This window comes from Ptychodera flava, chromosome 9 (assembly GCF_041260155.1).
Source record: "Ptychodera flava strain L36383 chromosome 9, AS_Pfla_20210202, whole genome shotgun sequence".
In the NCBI taxonomy this organism is placed as follows: domain Eukaryota; kingdom Metazoa; phylum Hemichordata; class Enteropneusta; family Ptychoderidae; genus Ptychodera; species Ptychodera flava.
This window is the reverse complement of record NC_091936.1, coordinates 6890036-6913263: the sequence shown is the minus strand read 5'-3', so window position 1 is coordinate 6913263 and position 23228 is coordinate 6890036. Positions and strand designations below refer to the sequence as shown.

Sequence of the window (23228 nt, the reverse complement as noted above, 5' to 3'; positions counted from 1 at the left end):
AAAGTTTCTAGTCCCTGGAGTTGAAGCCCGCCAAATGTCTTCAAGCAGCAAGCCATACATTGTGTACAAGACGTCTGCCCCCTTCAACGGTGAATGGTGAACTGTTCCACCAATACTGAACAATGGAGCCAGACCAAAACACAACAATAACTGTGTGCTATATGGGGTGTGTCAGGGTCAATAGTATGTACTTACTGCATCCGCATTGAGTACAACATCATCCTCAACTTCCACCGTTTCTTTCACCTTTTTTTTCTTCTTAATGAAATTCATCATTGAATGTTAGCTGCGGTCTCCACAATGCCTGCACTGTATACGTTGTTTTGCACTCTCTGATCTCGGTTACCTTGAAGGCAAAGGCACATTTGCACGTGGTCCTTGAAAATGACTAAGATACTCCCCCTGCACTGTCACGTGTCAATTGGCTCCCCTCCAGATCAACGAAATCAGCAAAATATATCCACAGAAAATGGTCCAAAACAACGTCAACACACAGCGAGGGTTGATTGAATGAACCCTTCTACTACGCCAAGTGAATAACTGTGAGGCAGCATGTCTGTATTCAAATGAGGATAAGAACAGGTTTGTTGGAAGTTTAACGCTCTACTGTGACCTCCTCAGAGATGTCAATGCAGGTCAAAGGTGACACAATATGCCAGATGAGACCCGTTTGCTCAGTTCATGATTTGACAGATACACACAGCAGGCCTTATAACACCTGTGAAATGATTGCTTATTGGCTGACCTTTGCGATGTATGTGCAGCATTTGTGAGATGTCTGTCTCAGTGCAGCACCTGCATATTTCCACTAGTTATTATTCAACGTATATGCATCTACATATTTTGAGTCTCTTTACCCATGTTTGCTCACAATTGGGATTCACTCATTCATTTCAAATGCTGCTGCAGGATCAAAACAAACTGAAATAGGGGTGGCTGGGGATACCATTCAAAAAAACAGTTTTCTTTGATTCAGTCTTCATTTGTCTCACAGATCACAACAAAGTCTCACTTCCAGGGTTATAAAAATTCTACAACATTAGAAATGGGTGTAGATTCAATCTAAAGCAATAAGTAAAATGCTTCACAAGCTTGTTGATTGCATAAATTAACCCAGTACTTACAATATCAGATGCACTATTTGCAATCTAATCAAAGTGAGATATAGAGATATGATTAATCTTTACTTTGTTGAATGTCCTTGTCATTTGCAGTAAGTCCTATCATCTTTCAGCCAAAAAGAACCCATCTTTTTATTAATACTCTGAATACTGTTTATTTCTTGCATGTCGGTTGACTACTACGGTAGTATATCCACATGTATTCATATAAACAGTAAGTGTACATTTAAGTTTATTTCTTTGCTTTCATATTCTAGTTTAACACTATGTTTGGGCCACTTGTACCCTACAGGGCAGGTAGCTATAACTTTTGATGAATTTTCCAGTGATTTTTGTTTTTAATGTCAACTACAGTTTCTTGTTCTACTCCCTATAGCATGTGGAGATACACAGTATTTATAGCTTGTCAACTCAGCCTGTACATGTGTAATTATTGCATTATTGTTGACAAGTGAATTCTGGTCTGGATTAGAATTCAAATGTAAACAATATCAGTGCATTTTACATGTAGAGAGGATGTGTTGACGAGCTAAACACTTGCTGTTTTAAAACATTATTTTAGGAGTACAAAAAAAACTTGCACGACTTTAAACAACAAGTAAAGGAACAAAATCATCAAGAGTTACAGCCACTGGCTTGTTAAAACTTGCTTGTCATGAAATAAACCAGCCCGCTCTCTGAGCTGACTTGACTTGTCTCTGATTCTGCTGCAGTTATCTCTGAAAACAAGAAAGTCCTACTCATTACTGCATACTTGTATTGGGCTGACAGTAAGAAATTCAAGACTCACAGAGTTTGTGAGTTAGAGGGTAGACCGATAGAGAAGCTCAATGCACTTACATGTAAGTTTGTCCACTTTAAAATATTGGTGACAAAACAGCATTGGTGAAATATCTGTATTTAACATTTTTTTTAAATTTAAAGAAATTGAAGTTTAGTTTTAGAGTCTTATTTGACACACAAGTCCAGCATTGGGCTGGAACACAGTAAGTTAGGCTACCCACAATTCTCCATGATCCGTACACAAGGAGATCACTCACTGAACTGAAGCAAATTTCTTCTGTACACAGAACAGCTTGGTCCATATTTCTTAATTCTGGGACCATAGTTTTGATAATCATAGTTCTTTAATTTCTCACTGTGAATAATGAGAAGATCAACCCCTTTTCCGCGGAGGAGATAGCAATTTTGTGATTTTGTCAACATAGTTTTCTGACAGCCATATGCAATATTTTGAAGGAAACTAAAGGAATAAGTGGCATCTGTGTTGGCAAAAGAAAGGGTATTGATTTCTTTAAATGTTTGTAACAAAGGAAATTTGCATGTCTGACAGGTGGTATGATGAGACCATCTTAGTTGCTGATAACTTTACCTTGACAAGTGTACAATTTTTAGCACCTTCAAACGTGGAATTCTTATTCAATTTACTCCTAAATTTTAAACATAATCAATAATTTTGGACCATAGTTTTAACCAATAATTCCAAAATTAAATTTTAAGTTTCAAATTGTTCAGAAAATGATAAAATTGAAGAAGCCTTTAGCAAATAATGTCTGAGCACACAAATCAAGGGGAATTGTGGGTAGTCTCACTTACTGTGGACTGGAAGTGTCTGCTGAAATATACTGTTGGGTACAATTAGTCCAGGATATTCACCAATATTTACATCTCTGCTTGGTGTGTTATCCTTGTCTCTTCTAGAGTTGTTTACTTTGTTCTCAGTTCATTATTAATTCATATTCCACAGTCTTGCATCTCTGTGTTGACTTGATGGATGACTTTGAGGAGAACCAAGCAATTGATAATAGCTGCTTGTTGTGAACTACTGTGAACTTCTGTGGCCTGCTGGCTTACATCCACTCACGTCACCATCAAAATACCTTATATAACTTTGCAAATTAGCATTTACTAAACATTAAATTAAAACTTGATTTTAAAGCAATTTTGACTGAAAATTATGTGCTGAGAGTACAATGTGCAAGCTGTTACAGTATTGCCTTATTCATTCAATAAAGCCATGAATTATTGGCCAAGGGGGATTTTCACACCATACTTTGTGTAAAACTTGGGACTGTCTAATGAATTTTTATATCTGCCCCACGTGAGCAATTGCTTACAGCCACATTACATGATAGTGTTGAAATATTTGCAAAAAGCATACTGAAGACAGATATTATTAGAGTGAAGGACATTAATTGTGCCAGCTGTCTTAACTTATATTCACCTCATAAATAAGGGATAACATTTATAAAGATATGAAGGTGAATTGTGGGAAAATTGTAAACAAAAGTGCATCTGTGATTATACGTAAAATATCTTGAAGATTTACCTATAGAGGGCGACACACAAAATCTCTGGAATCACTGAGATGGGCTAGCAGTTGGAGATAGGAAACATTTTCATGCAATTTTGTTGATTCTTACAACCAGAGGAGAACGTCAGTATTTACCTCTAGAGGGCGACATACATTGTACAGAATTTCTGGGATTTCAGTTCATTGGGCCAGCATTGAATGTATTTTCCAGGTTTTATTGCATATTTGTGAATTGTTATCTCATGGAGAAGCAGGTGTTTAACATTCAATTATTAATCATGATATATTTAATAGTTTCGGCTTACTAAAAAATTTAGAATGTGCATTTATTTCTTTTTATTAATTTTTTAGTAGTATAACTAGGAATATAACATTACTTATCAATGAACTTAAATTGATGTATTCATACATCTGCATAACATGGCATTTGTGGAACAAAAATATCAAAATGTCAAATTGAAAATCTTCTGCCTAGAAAATACACAACACTGTATCATGTAGTTTACAGTACACAGCATTATTAGATACACGTACCAGATTCTTTAGATGTTACTGCTTTGCGTGGAAGTTCTAGCAGTCCCAATGGGGATTACAGAAAGCGTCTTAAAAATTGATCCCAGATTACTAGAGTACCTCATACCTCAACTCACACCTTCCTAGCTAATCTTAAAGACATTCAATTCAAAAGTCAGACAAGGTACACTGTAACAATGTGTGACCCAATTCAACAGTCAGACAGGGTAGAATTTGCAACTGAATCACTTCAGAAGTGTAGATCATTTGACGTACCGGTACATTACTATCCTTTGGGATTCCACCGTATTGCATGGCTTGTTTTAAGAGAGGTCATACATACAAAGCAACATTGCTGTGAAAATGCACCGCTCTGCCTTCTTTTTCACACAAACCTCTGTCTAATTTGATGTTTAAGTGACCTCTTGTACTGGAAATTTCTCAATGGTACCAATCTGTAGAAATTCAATGGCTATCATATTCCTATGGGAATGGTACCCTTTACTTGCATGAAATCCAATTCACATTTGCTTTTGAACTGATGAACTTAGAGAATTAACAAGCGACATAACATCTTCATTATTGCATTTTGTATGGAGATGAATGTTGATGGCGACTTAGTTTTGGATCAAAAAGTCAAAAGTTCATGTTGTATATAATTGTATAGTGTCGGTAGATTGTGTTTGGTGACTTTGGTCTATGCTGGTGGTAAAAGAATTAACACATATGGCAGCTATTTGTTGTGCAGGGGGGGGGGGGGGGGGGGGGGGGGGTCTCAGGGGGGGGAAAGTAGCTGGTGGGAGGAGACCCTAATGAATGTGTTAATATGTGTGAAATATTTACACATTAATGAATATTTACATACTAATGAATCTTTCACTTCATCAGTTTTTTGTATCAGACCACAGAAGATCTACCAGCTATGTTACATACAACATGAAGTCCTCATGTTTTTTTTAATGAATTATAACAATAACCCTAGAAGTATTTGTATGATGAGGATACTGTAGAGATGGGAAATGAATTGATGCAAAAATAAAATCGATGATGAGTAGCAACCACTTAAAACCACATAAGATCGATGGATGGGACTCAGTTTATTATCAATAGTACACATATGTCACTGGGTACACAGTTATAGTTGACCTGAGGAATTTTTCACATATTTTAATAAATTACACAAGAAATATTTCTGATATGTTTTGATAAATAGCGTAATTTCATGGGTAAGTTATAAATTTCTGTTCTTAAAGTGCTTATTAATTGACTTAACTTAAAGGGATTCATTTTCACACAGCTGTACAGAACATATTGAGGTCATATTATGTTGTTGGGTAGTTTTTGGATTTGAAGTCCAACAGAAATCAGACTGCATCAGTTGGAATACAAGTCTGGAATTGACAATGGCCTACTTCTCTGTATTCACTGTTAGGAGATATACCATGTCAGCATATACCAGTACATGTATTTCTGTGTACATGTACCACATCTTGCACTATTAGTATTACGCAGACATGTGCAGCAAAAAATGGATGTACTTTGGTAAGCTGATGAATGCCACCTTATGCAAAAACTACCGGTATATGAAAAGTAGGAGTGTTAGGTCAGACAAACATCAAAACTCAGACTGGCATTGCTTCTTGAGCATGGAATGAATTATGAATTATGCCAAGTACATTTGTTATGTATATATATTTCAGATACACATTTTTATGATGTGCATTTGCTGACGGTTGTAAGCAACTTGACTGGGTTTAATGAGATCTCAATCATATTTTATCTCTTTTCAGATTAAACTTTCACCCTGCCCAGGCTAAGGCATTACAAAAATTGTAAAGATTTCTTGGTGTCTTTCAAAATACATTAAACGTCTATGTACATATCATGTATTTCTTTAAGACTAAACTAAAGTCTTACATGTTGCAAAACTGTTCACAAGAGGTCAAAAATTTGCATGTAAACTGAGAGAGGTCTTGTCACATTGCTATTAAAGATACTTCATATTCATTGTTGTTTAACAACACAGTACTTGTGGAAATCTTTATGTCTATGAATGAGGAGGCCAACTTGTAAGTGATTTCTATTTTTAAGTATTCTATATACAGTACTTTGAACTGTTTAAGTGTTTCCTATCAACTGAAGCAAAATTCTGTGTAGATTCTTACTTTATCCCTTTGCAGGGCACTGAAATTCTTCAGATAAATAACTCTTTTGGTCTTTTTTTTTTTTTATTGCCATTGATAAGTTTGTAATGTTGATTTACAAATGATAATAGGAATAAAATTCATCACAATTTGTGAGCCAGAAATTAGTCACAAGCTAACTGAGTCTGGCTCCATCTCTTTAATGCTTAATTTTCATATCTAGATATTATGGCTTCCCGGTGATAGTTACTGGAAGAATTACATCAGCAATTATGTTCTTGATCACAGGCAGCAACTGCATTGCCACTGTGAAACTGTTATTAAGGTTCTGGCAGCATAACGATGTGTGAATACATTTGTTATATCATGGTCATGATCATATTCAAGTTTCTTGACTGGTTCAACATTTCTTTGAGATAAAATTACCACGTTTTACATAACACATCATCCTATGATGCATGGCTTTGTTTTTATCTGAACAATTCAAAATATTTACATCTGATGAGTTTAGAGAGTAAGGTTAAATGGGACTGCACAATACAGGGAAATGGCCATTCTGGTCACACACTGGTATTTAGATTATTAAAGATGATGTACAAAACTAAGATGGTGTGGTAAGATGACCAAATATATCGGTGAAGGTCACAGATTTTGTTGTGTCAATGTCAATACATAATTAGCCACTTTGTATACATGGATGAGAAGATTAGATGGCAGGTAGATATATCTCCTGACTAGTCAGCATTTTGTCTGAGATTTTCATTTTTAAATTTAAGAAGATCAAACTTGCTTCTGTTTTAGTGCTAAATGTATGCAATCAAATCAAGATTTGAAAGTGACAATGAAATGAAGCCAACTTTCAGAGTATGTAACCTTCACTTGCACTCATTGTAATTCTGTTTTGATGATGACATTGACACAACCAGACCAGCATATGAATGCACTATATGCATGGAACTCAACATACAGATAACTGTATTACTGACACCAGTATCATATGTCAACTTTGACTGAAACTGAAGAAAATTGATATGTTTCATTTCTGTTTCTCCGCTGAAAAATGTTTGGTGTGATGTTTACACATAGTACACTGGAATACTGAAATGATGGCTATCAGCATAATTTATAAATTTGGAATCTGAAATTCAAAGTCGTGAAATTTCAATAACTGCCATGACATTGAAAATTGGTATTAATACTCCCATGCAACAATACTTGCAAGCTGTTATTTGAATTCAGTGATTGCATTATGGGATATGATGTTACTGAGTTGTTTTGATAGTTCCATTCTTTCACTAGAACACACCCTGCAGAGATGTCCATTACAACAATGAAACTGGAAATTGGCTTTACACTGCGGGTGGCTGACAGTAAAGGCCTGATGGAAACTTTCTGATATTTATGATAATATGGTATAGTAACTGAGGGAACAGAAAACGTTAGTATGCGTTTTTCAATGAAATATTCTGGCATAAAGAAATTTTCAATATTGTCATGAAATATGAATTATTTTTTGGAACAATAATCTCTTAACTGCCCTTTTAAAATCTATTGAAAAATAGATATATAAAACAAATATTTTGTTCCAATGGTTATTAGAGCTGCTCATGATATAAAACTGAAAAAAGGTAAAGGATAAGCAAGCATGGTTAAGGTGGTCATTTCAAAACATGATACTATTTTGCTATTCAAGATCATGACGCAAGTACACATTCACATATCTCACAGACAATTGAAATACAGGGGCCAATACATTTAGCTGTAACTTTGGAGGATTTTTTCACTATTTTTGTTTTGTATGTCAAGAGGAAGTTTCTATTCCTTTTCCTAAGGCATTTTGAAATACCTAGCTTGTAAACGCAGTGTCTATAAGTGTACAAGCTGCACTGTTGTTGCTTAGTTCTGAATTCTAGTCTGGACCAGAATTCACCAGTCTACACATGTACAGGCTGAGTTGACAAGGTGAATATGTTGTATCTCAATATGTTTTGGTGAGTAGAATTAGAACAAGAAAATGAAGTTGACAACAAAAACAAAAACTAAAAAAAAATGAATAAAACTTCAAATGTTACAGCCTATTAAGTGTAAAATACTATACACAATGTACAGTGGATTATGATGTCATCACAACACTGTCACTCATGCTATGTAGCCACATCTACAGGTGAAATGACTTGTATGGCAAACTCAGATATTTTAACCATGCTTAAGCAATTGCCAAAAATGAGATACCTTATTTGCCAGGCAAAGAAGTTTTAATAAGTTACACCCTATATGTACACTGGCGAGAGTAATGATGGCACACAAGGGATTCTGATGGAAATTAGCATTCAAAAACTACAGAAAACACTTCATGTTTTGTTTACAACATGTGTACAACTCTCTGGAGATTCCATAGCGCTCTGATACAAAGTCTAAACATGTCATTCAACATCGCTCAGACCCCTTAGAGGGGTCAGGACTTGCAGCAAATTAGATCACTAGACAATTTTCTCAATGCAAGCTGTGCCTTGTGTCAGCTGATACTATATTCTGAAGTAGGACCAAACAAGTTGATTTGAACGTTAAATTATCTGGCTTTAATTCTAACAAGACCTATTCTTTGTAAATTAGAGTACTTTATTTCTAATGGATGAAAATTACTGAGTGAAGAATGAAACAACTGTCTGCCTGACAGCAATTTACAATTGATTTACAGGGTCATAATGACAATTAAGTGAAACTCTTCCCCTTTATTGATACTGTCAAGGACAACAACCAAAACTAGAAATACTTTAGCTACCTGTAAAGGCATGAAGTGCATCATTTTATGTTCTCTTTTCAGAGAGAAGAATAGATGCCAGTTATGTTTTCTTTCACAACTGGTCCTGAGCCAAGTCACACAACAACATAAACACTGGCACAGTTTGATTGAGCTGTCCCAGACGAATTAAAGTCCAGGGGCCGAAAGGTAGACGCTATGAACCCCAGATGTGTCTACAATGTAGGTCAGGCTTTGTCCTGAGCAGTGACCTTTGACCTCATCATAAATGCAATTACGATTAAGCAAATTGTGAGCTGAGAATCAAGCTGGAAGATGATTCAATTTAAAATAGTATCTACTGTGTATGCAGTACAATGAAAAAACTCAAGATGCATACACGTGTTCTGTATCTCATACAGCAGAGACACACTTCATCGACAACTACGCTTCACCAGTAGAAAAAGAAAAGCCCATGGGACAATAGGTGTTATGCCTTTTAAAAGAATGTGAATTCTTGTCCCTGGTGAATTTTAATGTGAACTGTGACAACAACAGGTGACACACCTAACTGTACATTTGGTTTCATTTTAAGGATTCTCAACAGCTCTGCAGTCTGAGTGAGGTATATTTTAAATAGAATGTATTTACATTAGTGCAAAAATAAAGATATTAAGAAGTGAACCAAGCCTTGGAAGAGGATTTTTGAGTAAGTCCTCTGTAAGTAAACAGTGTACCTGTACTTGTCAATGTCAGGGACAGGCTATGTTGAGTGTTATTGTTTACAGAGAAGAACATTCTCATCGTCCTTGAACTTCTCAGTTGGAATGTTCAGACAGTTCAAAACTCTGCAGCTCACATACTGCATGGATGTACAAAAATTTGTGTACATCCATGCATACTCCAAGAGAGTATTGGGGATTCCTTGGCGACTGATCGTTCTTACACACCAGCTGCCTGTCCTGTTCCTGAACTACCTAGCATAGTATAGAATTTGACTGAGACTAAATGAAACAAAAGAAATTCTCAGGGACAAAAGATTTTAATTTGTTAATAAACTATTCATGTTATTTCTATGAAAACAATGTATGCATGCATAACTTTACCTCTACACTTGTCAATGAAACTGATTCATTGATCTACAATATTCAGCTTACTGGCAGTGTGTGTTGGCTTTTTATCAAGAAATTTTGCTCTCAATTTGATCCGCATCTGCATCGCAAAGTGCCATGGAGACAAATACTGGAATAGAAATTTAGAATTAACATCTTACACTAAGTTTTTGCCATCCATCTTTGGCATACCTCCATTCCTTACACTAAGATAGGTAGACCTACAGGTATTTATGTGGATGTTGGGGGGGAGGGGGGGCTCAAATGATGTGCCGAAATGTAATGAATTGGTTCCTAAATAGGAGATTGTACACTGTATGACAATAGATAACAAAGACTATCATTCCATGCTTATTGTTTTCAGTCTCACTCTGTGATTTAGAATGGCTTTTATTAACATCAGTACCGGTATTTGCCCAGGGTTCAACGGGACATTCCTACCTTGCGGTAAACAACAATGAAAATGTCTCAGTATGATAATGAGACATTCCTAACTTGGGGTAAACAACACTGAAAGTGTGTGAGTAAGATGATGGTAACAGAGAAACTTACTTGGTGAACAATCAATATCAGGTATCCCACTGTTACCCACAGTGTCTATGTTACTTTTGGTGATTTTAATAATATTACATATCATTTTAATGAAGCCAAAATGAATGCCCAATGTCTTGTGATTATCCCTGGATTCTCTTCTAAAGATTTGTTAAAGGATTCAAGACAGAAATTTATTGAATTCATTTATTTTGAAACATAGTTGGTAACTCTGAAGTAGAGTGGCGTTTACCAACTTTGTAAACAGTGCACATTATTAATTCTCCTGTCTAGACAACTTTAGCACGATGAAAAATCAAAATTATTTAAAATCCAATACTGAAATGCTTTAAAATAATCTACAAAACATTAAAGTGATGAAGAAGGCTATGACCACACAGGCTTGGAAGTAATAAATTGCCCTTTGCCACGTCATAATGACATTACCGTAATAGTTATACAATGGCCTTCACATATTTTTACTAACAAAGAAACTATTACGGCATTGGTTGAATGTTAGAAGAGTGAAGTTTTGCTGGTCATGTTTAGCAAAATTTCAATAACAGTGAGAATTTCATTAACAAAATAAACAAATTATGAGTCATTGCGCATCTCACGTTTTCAATGGAATACTGGTATCCATGGCAACTGCCCATCTATCAAGGTCACTTCTTGAACCTGATACTATAATAGAAAGATTTTTGAGTCTTCAATCAGACCCATTAAAGTCATTGGCTGTTTATATTGTAATTTCCTTATTTTGTTGGAAATTCATAAAAAAGATGGAGCAGACAACTGTCATGTGTAACTAATTGACTTCAAATCCTTTCTCTGGTTGCTATATCTCAATCAGTAAAAGAAAGACTTATTGGTGACATGATTCAAATTCAACAAAATCAATGCAACATGGGAGATACAGCTCATAAAATTTGCATAAATACAGACAATTAATTTACATGTGCAGTTCCCAGACTCATAAAATAATGACAGACATTCATGCATACATACACTGATATACAAACAACAGACATTTTTCTAGCCTAAACAAATACCTCTTTCATTGCCATATACAGGGTACACATATGACAAACAAATATTTCTTAATTCTCATGATAAAAGTTGCAATTCATTCCATACTATTACTTAGCAACATGCTTTTGCTATTAAAAACATTCTTCAAACCCATGCAATTGCCATCAGCTGAAGTAGCTGACACAGGGCAATTAGCAAGACTTGTCTACTTGAAAAATTCCATGAGTATACAATAGAGAAGTTTCTGTGCTACATTTTGCCTGATTAGAGAGGACTAATGACCAGATATTGATGGTGAAACCACAGCAGTACTCTGTATCAGCAGTAATTGCAACCATCCTGGAGGTATATTTGTGATTCTATAGGTTGCTCCATTCACCATAGTTTTGGCACACCACTGAGACATGCATTCTTTCACCGTAGGATTCTGCCAAATTGCTGGGAACAGGCAGTATTCTCACGCAGTAAATCTAAAACGTACATGTGTGTATCTCTGCAGACCAATTACACATACTGCATCCACCAACGTACAATCAATGCTGCAACTCTCAGCTACAACAGCCCTTCACATCCATGTGACAATAGATGGTCTTATCTATTAGAATGAAATGCCTGCTTGATCCCTGCTAAAACATGATATACAGTACTTTAAGGTCACCAATTTGCAGGAATATGGTAGACACATTTCATATTTGCAACAGATGTCAAACAGTTGACCTTAGAGCAATAGAGACAGCTGCCAACTATTTCAAATTATTCTCAGTTTACCTTGGTGTCTATTTTTAAATTATTGTGTGTCACTGACATACCAAAAACTGGTACATGTACCGGTATATCATTTTTCTGTGAAATTTTAAATATTAGGTATGTTTACATTGATAACAAAACATACATGTACTTACATTATAGAAACTAGTTACTGCAAATTTTACACATACGCTTATCCTGTTTGTCAGCCAGGTGTCAGTGAGTTTCAGGGGTGTAGTTTTGTATTATTTCATGGCCCTGAAAGTAAATTATTGGCTGACCAAAAGACTTCTCTAAAGCACCACATATTGTAACTTGGGACTTTTTCCAACATTTTCTTTAATACAGTTTCTTGGTATACACTGCCTTGATTACATTCAAATACCAATTATTAAAGGCATACAGTCGTCAAAACTGCGCCTTGTGTGTAATTTTAAGTAGCTGCATTTTTATTTATTAATGTTATTTTTTGTGCTGTTTAAGTCAGTGGAAAAGACTGATAGTATTTCTGTAAATCTCATTTAAAAGCATGGAAATTTCAATAAGAATTAAGATATATTTTCATATGAAAGCAAAATGTCATTTACTCCAATTAAGTATAAGCATGGGGTAAACTTGTTAAATATGTTGTTCGTTTGTTTGCTTTATTGTTGTTTTTTGTTGTGTTGTTTGTTTCTTCAATGCTGCAATCATGCCATATAAGATTATAGTGAAATTAATTATTGTGTTTACGTCATCCAAGGAAAGGCATTATAAAATCAAGTGATGAACCGAAATGTCCAAAACTGTAAGTGTTAGGCATTCTGGCGCGCAAGAGCATGATTTCCGCTCAGCAGACATTCACAAAATTCGTCTTTAGATAACGCACACAGCTGTTGCGGTAAAGGGGTGTGTGGTTTACGACCGTGGTGTTAGGTACATGTATCTTGTCTATGTAATTATATGACTGACTGTATTTCACACTGCAAAAAGGTCAATGCCCTAACATCACAGTAAAGTATCAGTCCATTGCTGTATGTACAGCAGCATTTTCAAAAAAGTGCTTGTGTTTGTTGTGTGCAATTACAGAAGAGTTTAGCCACAAAAGACTAGCTTTAAAAAATAAACTTTAAAAGACCATAAAGGTTCCACAAATTATTTGTACTTCTTTAATTAAATTCTAATACATGTCACATATCTTCAAATTTTTACTGCAAACTGGAGTCACCCAGTATCTTCATTCTCACTGTTTTTACTCTCTCTCTCTCTCTCTCTCTCTCTCTCTCTCTCTCTCTCTCTCTCAGATTGGCTCATCTATAGCATGATAGGTTTACAGTGTAAAGTAAAGAGCAGAGGGGGTCACCTTTACAAGAATCTTGTCACAAGGTTAAGCATGTAAGCATACATGTAGAGTTGAGGGACACTTTTGTATTGAGCTGATTTGAGGAGTTTTTAGGTATCTGACATCAATGCAGGCATTTTAGAGCTGCATTGACATTAGGAAAGCTAAGCACATATTATGATCTGTGGGACGTATCAGTTCACACACTCTGAGAAACTTGCCCTGATCATGATCTTGATGATAGCTGACGAGTACGCAACCTACTTAAAAGATTTGGCCCCTTGGGAGGATGTGACCTTTCCAGATTCTGAGATCTGTATTGATTACTTTCCCATTATCAAAGTCCCTATTCACCTGGCTGGGCTTTAGGACATATAGAATCTTTATATCATTATAATAGACACTTTCATCATTCTGTAATCAGTTTTGCTATCGGCGAAAAAAAAATGATTCAAATCTTCTAGAAAACAATCATCTCACACTTATTAAACAATAATTGGTGACTGTGGTTATAGGTTTTTATAGCTATAGCAGTACACTTTGAAAAGAATTACGATCTGTTGGGAGTGGACTACCATTTGTATAGCCCTTTCAACACAGTGGTTTGAACCAATCCCATTGTTATCTATTGTACAGTACAGGATCTTTAGAGAGTGTATAGGGGTGGAAGGATTAAAGTAACAAGACACTATACACCTTTCCCTGATTGCCAACGCATCTTACAGTCAAATCCAGCAATTATAACATATATTATGAGAGAGTGTCTTATTGATACTTTAGAAGTAAGAGAGACTGAGAAGTCATTATTCAACAAAAGTACTTTGCTGTTTTGGGTTTCCATAGTAAACTTTCAGCATCAGAACAAATTCTATGGAAGGTAACTCAAATGATTGACAAAGCAGAAATACCGGTACATTTTGTCCAAAACAACACTGGACTCATTTATTAGCACATGTGAATTTTTCTCTCTATTCATCTCCATGTATCTCCCATTCAAGCGAGACAATTTTAATCAGCGTCAAGCCTCTTTTTTTGAGAAACTATACTAAATCTGAAGCAATATGATGACAAGGACAAATGGAAATGAGGCAAGATACAGAATAGAAGAGTCAAAAGTGCTCTCCGATAGTCCACAAGATTGAAAGGTTTCGTAGTCAAAAGCAATCATCATCTTTTCCTGTTCCGAATCAAAACATGCCTACACTGTACTGTACAGCATTTCTCCTTCAATGTTTATGCAGTCTATGCATTGTTAGTAGAACTCCTCTGAGAATCTCATGATTGTTAAGATACAAATATCTAATCATAAAAAAATCAAGCTATATTGTGTATATCAATTCAATCTGGTTTTACGATACTAACTTAATCAAAAATACAATTTCTGAGTTTGAGAAGTCGAGATGAAATCAGGGGACACACCTTGATTAATGATGTAGAGGTCAGAGTATGCCTGACCCATTTGTACTATATTGAGCAATACGGGATTGGTCAGGCTAAAAAGGTATCATTTATTATAACCCCTTAATTGAATTAGGTAGCCAGATATATATTTTACCCAGTAGTTTACTTGGCTAGAACCTCATTATTTTGATATGAGAACTACAAAGTATATTTACAGCATGTCTTTTTATGAAAATTTTAGAATCTGAAATCAATTCTTACTAATATTATCAAACTAATGAACAAATCATAATAAATAGAGACAGGAATTATTTGTAAAAAATTCAAAATATTTCAAGAAGGAGAATCTTTTTTGTTGCGGACTCTTTTTGTCCAAAAAATATCACAAAATTAGCCATTGATAGAGCATTTGAAAATCAATTCTGCCTGAGTGATCAAAAATCCATGTACATCTTGCTCAATCAAAATTCCAAATGAAGACATTCGGGCATTTTCTTCTTTTAATGAAGAAAGTACAAAGACCAAACTTGCGAAGAAAATAAAATTATCTGTTTCTGAATTTACTTTGCCCAAAATAACTTGAGATACTAAAGAATTGGAACACCTCAGAAACACTGGCCATGTATACATGTGCACTCTTTTCTGAATATTATAATTTTTACAGTTTGCATTTTCTTTTACATTGCATGCTTACACAGTCAAACTATTTACAACAGGATACTTGACTTTTACAACTGCAGTATAAATTTAATTTTATCAGTAGAATAGATAAATAAAATATCTAACCATAGTATACAGTAGTACGATATCAGTTGAATAAATATAATTAGGTGACAGTTTCGACAAGATTCAAAACCTTAACAGCTGCATTTTTTATTTATTTCTTATCACACACAATCACCAAGAAATAAAAAAAAATCCTTGTACATCCAAAGTCACCCTGTCAAGCTTTCTTTTTGACAAGTAACACAGGAAATGATATGTTGCTTCTCAATTTCCTGAATTCCCAATACAGCATAGTTGACATGTTGATGTGCTTAACAGCACGTCCCCGGAAAACAGGGGTTAATAAAGAATTCTGACCGTGACAGCACTGCCTGAAGCCTTAGAAAGATCACTATCTTCACAGTACACTCATCTATGTGTACCGGTATATGCATTGCAATTTAGGCAGGCTGGTTAAAGATTATATCCAGTCAGATATTCTGACTAGGTTTGCTCATGGTTTTATCTCTGTGTTAATTACTAAATATTATAATGGCATCAATCTATATCCATGTCATCTTTAATAGTCTATTTAAATTAGCTGACTTACTGTACTGATTAAAGTGATTTGCATGGTGTTTTTGATCAATGAATGACAGTTTATGCAATAACAATATCCACTTAAAATAATAACTTCCCTAATGTTCATATCAATCACAGCTGTCAAATTAATTAACCAATAATTCAAAAGACAACATCTGTAACCTTTTATAATATTTCATTGTTTCCACCCGCCACCAACCCCCCTCCTACTCCATCCCCCAAGAAAAGGACATTTTCTTGATTTTACTGTAAAGCTTATTGAAATACAAAGTATACGGCTCACAGCAAGTTGCCATCACATTGAACCCAGTATAACATCCAGCCTTGTTGTGGACAAGTGTATTCTAGTCCTGACTAGAATTCACTTTTCAACAATGAGACAGGACATTACATACACATACACTGGTTGTGTTGACAGATTGTACTGTCATGTCATTGAACAATTTTACTGGACCTAGAGCATCATCGTAAACCACACGCCCCTTTACAGCAACAGCTTGCCCCTTGATTTTTGCGTAGGTCCGCGGAGTGGAAATCATGCTCTGGCGCACTAGAATGGACTTAGAGTACCATAAATGGGTTTTGGAATAGTACATGACACCAATTTCACGGACAGTCTGAGAAGCAAAAATACTGAAAACACATCAAAGGTTACAGCTATAGAACTTTAACACACAATACTTGGAACCTTATACCATACTACTGAGGCATGTTTATATAGAATTTGTCATTTGAAGGTACAAGCACATTACTACCAAACATACAAACAAGTATCACCAGTATACTTTTAAAGTGTCTTTGTTAAACACAATATCAATTTTCACTGTCGTCATCAACATTTTACAAAACAAGTCCACTCAATCAGTTTGATATTTAACATGTCCAGTGTAACTGGAAAATTTCCTTTACTTAATACATGCTGTGCATATACTAAGGAGGGAGATGTACCCATGCATACATATACATGTTGTGACTACCAGTAGAAATTGTCTGGTTTGTGGCCACATATTTACATGAAACAGAAAAAACAGCATATGGTCAGTTTACTGGAAATAGCCATAATTTCAATGATATGGAAAATCTTCATGGAGTCATCACATTATGAGAGTATTTTTACTAGATAAGACTTCCAGAGCACTATGACTCCAACGCAGACATGGGATGAAAATTTACAATGTACAGTTTTACTGTTTATAGATTGTCAACACTCCCTCCAGCCTTCTTTGTCTTTACTAATGATATAGCCAGTGTCATGGGCAACTTGTGCAAGTGCACTGGACTACATGTAGGTAGTATATAAATTTAGAATGTTAGAATAATGTCACTCACCATAGAACAAACTCTCAGTTTAGCTCTATTATAAAGCATTTTTCAAGTACATTGTACAGTTTGAAAAACTGATTGAGGCATAATAAATATGTTGTGTTGTTGTTTCCATTAACATACCCTTAGAAAATAGGGCAGGTTGGTTGGAAACTTTTTTATCCATTATTTTGTATTTGGGTGTGATCTAACAAAAAGACAAAAAAAATTGGCTACATCATCTTTGAAAACAAAAAATTGGGTCCGAAGGTTTGAAATAGGGTAGATTGGGTTTAAATACCCGAAGCAATTATTTTTTTTGACATACTGGTAACATTGAGTGATGAGATGAAGATTACTATATTGCAAATTGACTAAGAACAGTAAAGCTATGTTCCCTCATTGATCATCATTCTTACTGACAAGTTCACTTTCACCTCATCTGCATATACAAAATAGTGCATGTTAGTAAAACATGAATTTAGCTGAAGACAAAATAAACTACCTCTCTTCTACTTGTGATTATAGGATGAACTTTGATAGTGACACTGATGAGCACAAATTTCCTTACTTGGGTTATCACATTCTATGCAAACAATCGTGTTCAAATTACAAATGTATTAATTTTCTTTATGAAACACGACACCCTGCAGACCTTTAGTAGATAGACCACACCTGGTGCCTTTAAAACCTGTAAGGACCTCATAGCCTATATGCATTGCATTGGCCCTAATCTGCTGACTTGGATGTTGACATTGATGGAAATGACCCAGGTACTGTAGGTCTTCATCTCACCAGCTGCTTTTGTTTGCAGTGTGTGAGTATATGTTTGTGAAAACCTTTACACAGCAAAAATCTCTTGTATCAGTATCTTATGATTTTCCTTCACCTGGGTAATATTTGTAGAAATGGCCAATATTAATTAACAAAATAATGTCATCCATCTGACAATAGGGAAGTATCATGTATTATCAAACGCTAAGACCTTTTATGCGGTTTGAACTTGGATCCTAATGCAAAGTTGGTTGACAAAAGCAGATAGCCTATAGCTCATCGAACTGTCTATAACTGCTGATAGGCACAAACTTCTCCAAGCCTTGAGGATGTAGGTATCAAATAAACAGTGAGTCATGGAATAAACTTGACACAGCTACAATCCTGATAAGAAGCTTGTATGATACAAAGTACATGTATCTGTAAACTTCCTAGGCCAAAACAACAGCAAAACAAATGTGAGATGTACAATAAAATGGTTTGCTTCAACTAAAATACCACAGCACTTCAAAAATTCTCCTGTAAAACTGTGCCTGTAAATTTACAATCAAACTTCACATTTGACTCAAAAAGGAGAATTACCCTTATACTATTTGAAGTTCCTCTCCCATGATGCAACAGAATCAGGAAACAAATTTGAAATGTGTCTGCTTTTTGTCATGTATTGTCATATGTAATTGTAGTACATGTATCCGTAATACCTTCCTGCATACAAATATATAGCAAGTCTCTTCAATACTTCAACTGTCTGACTGCCTTGATACATTTATGTTCGTTTCAATATTTTGCTGTCATTTCGGATTATACCAATCAAAATATTTGTGAAATACAATAAAAATAATCATTGATGACAATGCAATGCTAGTCAAAGCCTTTTATGTAAAGATCACTGCTCTAGTCTTCTACATCTCTTCTACATCTCAACATGTTGTATGAATCAATAACAGCATTCAATGCCAATCCAACATTGTTTCCGTCATTGGGCGTGATTTGTTACAATATAGACAACAGAGTTGTTTGTCAACGAAAATGACATTTTAGTTATTTCCTCGGTTTGAAATGCATACCGGTATGACAATGTCTAATTAACACTGTGATGATTTCCTTCAAGTCGCAACTTGCCGCATCAAATGTCTTCACCGTACAATTCAAAATCAGGATGATAAATTAATCTAGACTGACAAGATGAATTTTGATAACCTAGTGTACAGTACCTCGAATGTCCAGCAAACTTATCTCTGATTCTGGTAAGGTTATCACAAATGCACTTTGAACATACCCAGGTAAAGCATACTGCAAACCTCCCTGAAATGCGTGATTGAGTGAATGTTTCTCTCATGTTCTGATCCACACAGGGCCTGAGAAGCCAAATATTAGACTGTCGACACTCCTTTGTGCCTCTTCTGTCTACTACTGCAGTAGTCTCTAGCACATATGGTGGGGGTGGGGGTAATCACAAGCGCAGCACCAAAAGGGTAAGCTGGGAATTCCACAGGCATGGCCTGAGTGCCAAAGGCATGAGGGGTTATGCCTGCGGCATTCGCAGCTTGCACCTTCAGTGCTTTCCAATCTGCATAAAATGTAGAACTATTTCGCTGTTGTACCAGAAGTTTTCCTATCAACTTTGCCATTTCTGCCTGCTTGTCTCCACAAAATATGTAATGATTATCTTGCACTTGTATTTTCCAAAATAAGGGTAAATAGAAATACAATCATTGAAAAAATTATGGAAAATGACTTAGTGCAAAAAGTCCACTGAAATAATTCACTATTCTAAAAATGCAAATAAGAAATTCTTACTTTGTCAGTATCATCTTCTATTCCAACATCCATTTTATTGGGATCTGCCATGGTGATGTTTTCAGTTGAGATCACACAACTTTGATAACAAGTACACGAGTACAGTTTATTTGTTCCCAAATTAGAATTGAATTATCCAATCACACACCAAACTTGCAGGAAGAGCTTGTACCTCTGAATGCTAGACTTGTGTCACCTAAATCCACAGCTTTTTGCTATGCTGTATAATTTTGTTGTGATCCTGGAAAGCGACAAAAAGAGAAAACCACTGAGCTGAATATATCAGCATTCTCCACAACTTGAAAATACTGAAGGATGGCAATTAACATAACAATATGTAATTTGCATATTCCTGTGGAGAGTAAATGCACTTTTTTGCATGGTTATTATTACCATAGGAATACATTGTTCAAATAACAGATAGATGGCCCACCCCTAAAAATCCCCTTGTAGAAAAATCTACACATTTACATTGTAAATGTGAATTATATGAGGTTATTCGAAAATACCGCAAAAGGATGCACAAGGACATTGGCGCAGCGTATCGCCCGACGCGAAGCGGAGGGCGATGCGAGGCGCCAATGTCCGAGTGCATCCTTTGCGGTATTTTCGTAATAACCTTATTATTATACATCTTACATTCATGATCGGGCATCAAAATGTCGGAGTAGTGACCGTTTTCGTGCAATGTCAACAATTTTTGTTCCGATTTTATCGCGCCAGTGTGGAACGCTACCTCGGACGCGCTTCTGCAAGTTTTGGAGTGTGTGCACTACACACATACGTACGTACAGAGCGCGCGCGAGACTTGTTCTGGCACTCGTCCAAGGGGTCCCTTGAAACCGTTCTACAGTGAACGCGCAGATACAGCCGCAGGGAATGGGGCGCCTTGAAACCGTGCCGTACGGAACGGGCGCGAGTTCCGTACGGCTTTTTTAGCGCACGCTAAATTCTATTGTTCTCGATGGTAGATGTATAATAATGTATCTTATTACCTTCGTTTGGTGAATTTGATACTTTGTAAGACTCCATAAACACATTGGGGTTCTTTATATTCTGAAATAATATGTACCAGGGATAATATTGAAAATATTTTAGCGATATTTTTTTCTTAGATATTTTGTCAATATTCACCGAAAATTACATCTGATCTTCAACCACTCTTATATGAAGTGGCGCGACGTTTTGAAGACCTTACACCTAATCTAAGCTATTTCAGAAAACACAAAAAGGTCTCGTTTTTTTTTTGCTTTACAAAAAGTATGAAAATGCATTCAAAGAAAGTTTTCTAGAATACAGATGGGTTTCTCTACATATTCAATGGGATTAAGAAAAGTGCATTACATAAAAAAGAGATAATTCACTTAATTTTTTACAACTGATGGAAAATATCCAACATTAACCGATTAGAAAATTGTAACCATTTCACATATGCCAGATTATATGTACATATACCCTGACTATGCAGACAGACGATGTCGGATTTGGCCGAGTGGCTTTGACTGTGATATCTTCACTAAGGGACTAGGTGCCATACTGACTTATATTATATTATTATTTGTGTGAGCTGTTTATCCTTTCTAATTATGGGGAAAATGATATGTTGAAACAGAAACAAACTTGAAAATTATTACCATGCAGGGGCAGTTAAAGAATGAATTTTTTCACACAATGCGCTATTAACTTGACTGAAACTTCAGCCTCCAAACTTAAAACCTCAGAATATGCAATAATAAATGCATAAAGAAAGCTCATAGAGATCATATACAGAGATCTCTCTGACTTGTACTGTGAAATTATATTGACTTGAAGTTAATAAAACATCTGCCCTCGCCTTGCGGTGCCGATGTCTCAATTAAATTTTGATGAAATTTTGCATTCAGTGATAGTTGGATTTCTGAAAGTTTTCGTATATGTATGTTTGATTTACCTGTAGCGAATCAATTTTTTTTCAACTTCATCAGATATAGTGTCACTGCACATGATACAATAATTTGTAGTATAGCTATTAGATCATGAACTGTCACATACGCTGACCTAATTTTCACGTGATAACGTAGCACAGTCATGTCATGCAATGATGCATATTTAAATCTTTATCATCTGTATGAACGAAGTTTTAATCAAAACCGCCAGGACATCACATCGGTATCTTGGCATGATCTTGCAGAAGTAACTATGATTGTCATTACCAACGTTCAGCCGTATGTTGTCATGCACGGTAATTAGTTATCAGTTGACCTTGCACTGTACACGTATTATTATCCCACGAAAGCCGAACTCTCCATTTGAAAGCCTGACCCGGCCCAGAACTCTACGCTACTTCTCTAGTATCAAAGTTTCGAGAGTTATTATGTCCCCTATGTTGTGATTACTTCAAAAAGGCTGAAAACTCACCTTTGACTTTGTCGAAACAGAGAATACAGAAACCTTTCGTTCGTGTCGAAATTATTCAAACTTGATCTGTCGCTACTCAAAATGCCGGGTTTGGACTGCCACTCAGCCAGTGCAAATGGGAAGTCGTTTCGGCACCGGGAAGCTTTCGAGTAGGCGATCTGAACTTCCCGTGGAGTTCCAAATGAAGTACCTCAGCAAAGAGTATTTCCAAGAGCGGTACGGAACACAAGTACCACTTCACAGCGATACAGGGGTGACCAAGATACAGTAACAGTCAGTCTAACGATCGCCGGATCGTACTCAACTTCAACTTTGTCGTCTGTGCTGCTGATGACAACTGTTCACGAAGCTGAAGTTATTTTCGTATTCGCATTCGCGTTAATTCAGTGCATAACTGACAGAAGTAAGTATTTAGGGACCAGCTTTCAACATGTTCAAACTTCAAAATAAAACTTCAGAGTTTATACGAAGGTATAATGTATCTTATTTAAAAATCATGCGATCGGAACTAAAAAAATAGTCAATCTTCTTGCAGTGCAATGATGGGAAAATCATTGGAGGAGAGACTTTATAAAACTAATGGCAAATTTTCACTTCGAAACCTGGGCTACAAAGTGCAAAATTTTGTCAGTTACGTCAATACGAAAGCAAAAACGAGGTAGTAAAAAATA

The 23228-nt window shown here is 35.7% G+C and overlaps 1 protein-coding gene across 8 annotated transcripts in view; it reads right to left on the bottom strand.

Annotated features, from left to right (window-relative positions):
* LOC139139886 (5'-AMP-activated protein kinase subunit gamma-1-like) overlaps window positions 1-22926 on the bottom strand; it is a 76710-nt gene extending 53784 nt beyond the window's left edge. For 2 of the 8 annotated variants that reach the window (XM_070708847.1, XM_070708848.1), the window contains exons 1-2: window positions 22558-22896; window positions 20161-20401 (exon numbers count right to left, since the gene is read on the bottom strand). In XM_070708847.1, coding sequence (XP_070564948.1) covers window positions 20161-20211 — 51 coding nt within the window. In that variant the 5' untranslated portion in view covers window positions 20212-20401; window positions 22558-22896. Of the gene's footprint in view, window positions 1-195; window positions 620-20160; window positions 20402-22557 lie in introns of those variants that run through there. The other 6 variants (XM_070708843.1, XM_070708844.1, XM_070708849.1 and 3 more) reach the window with 5 other exon arrangements.
* Window positions 22927-23228: the final 302 nt, after the last annotated feature.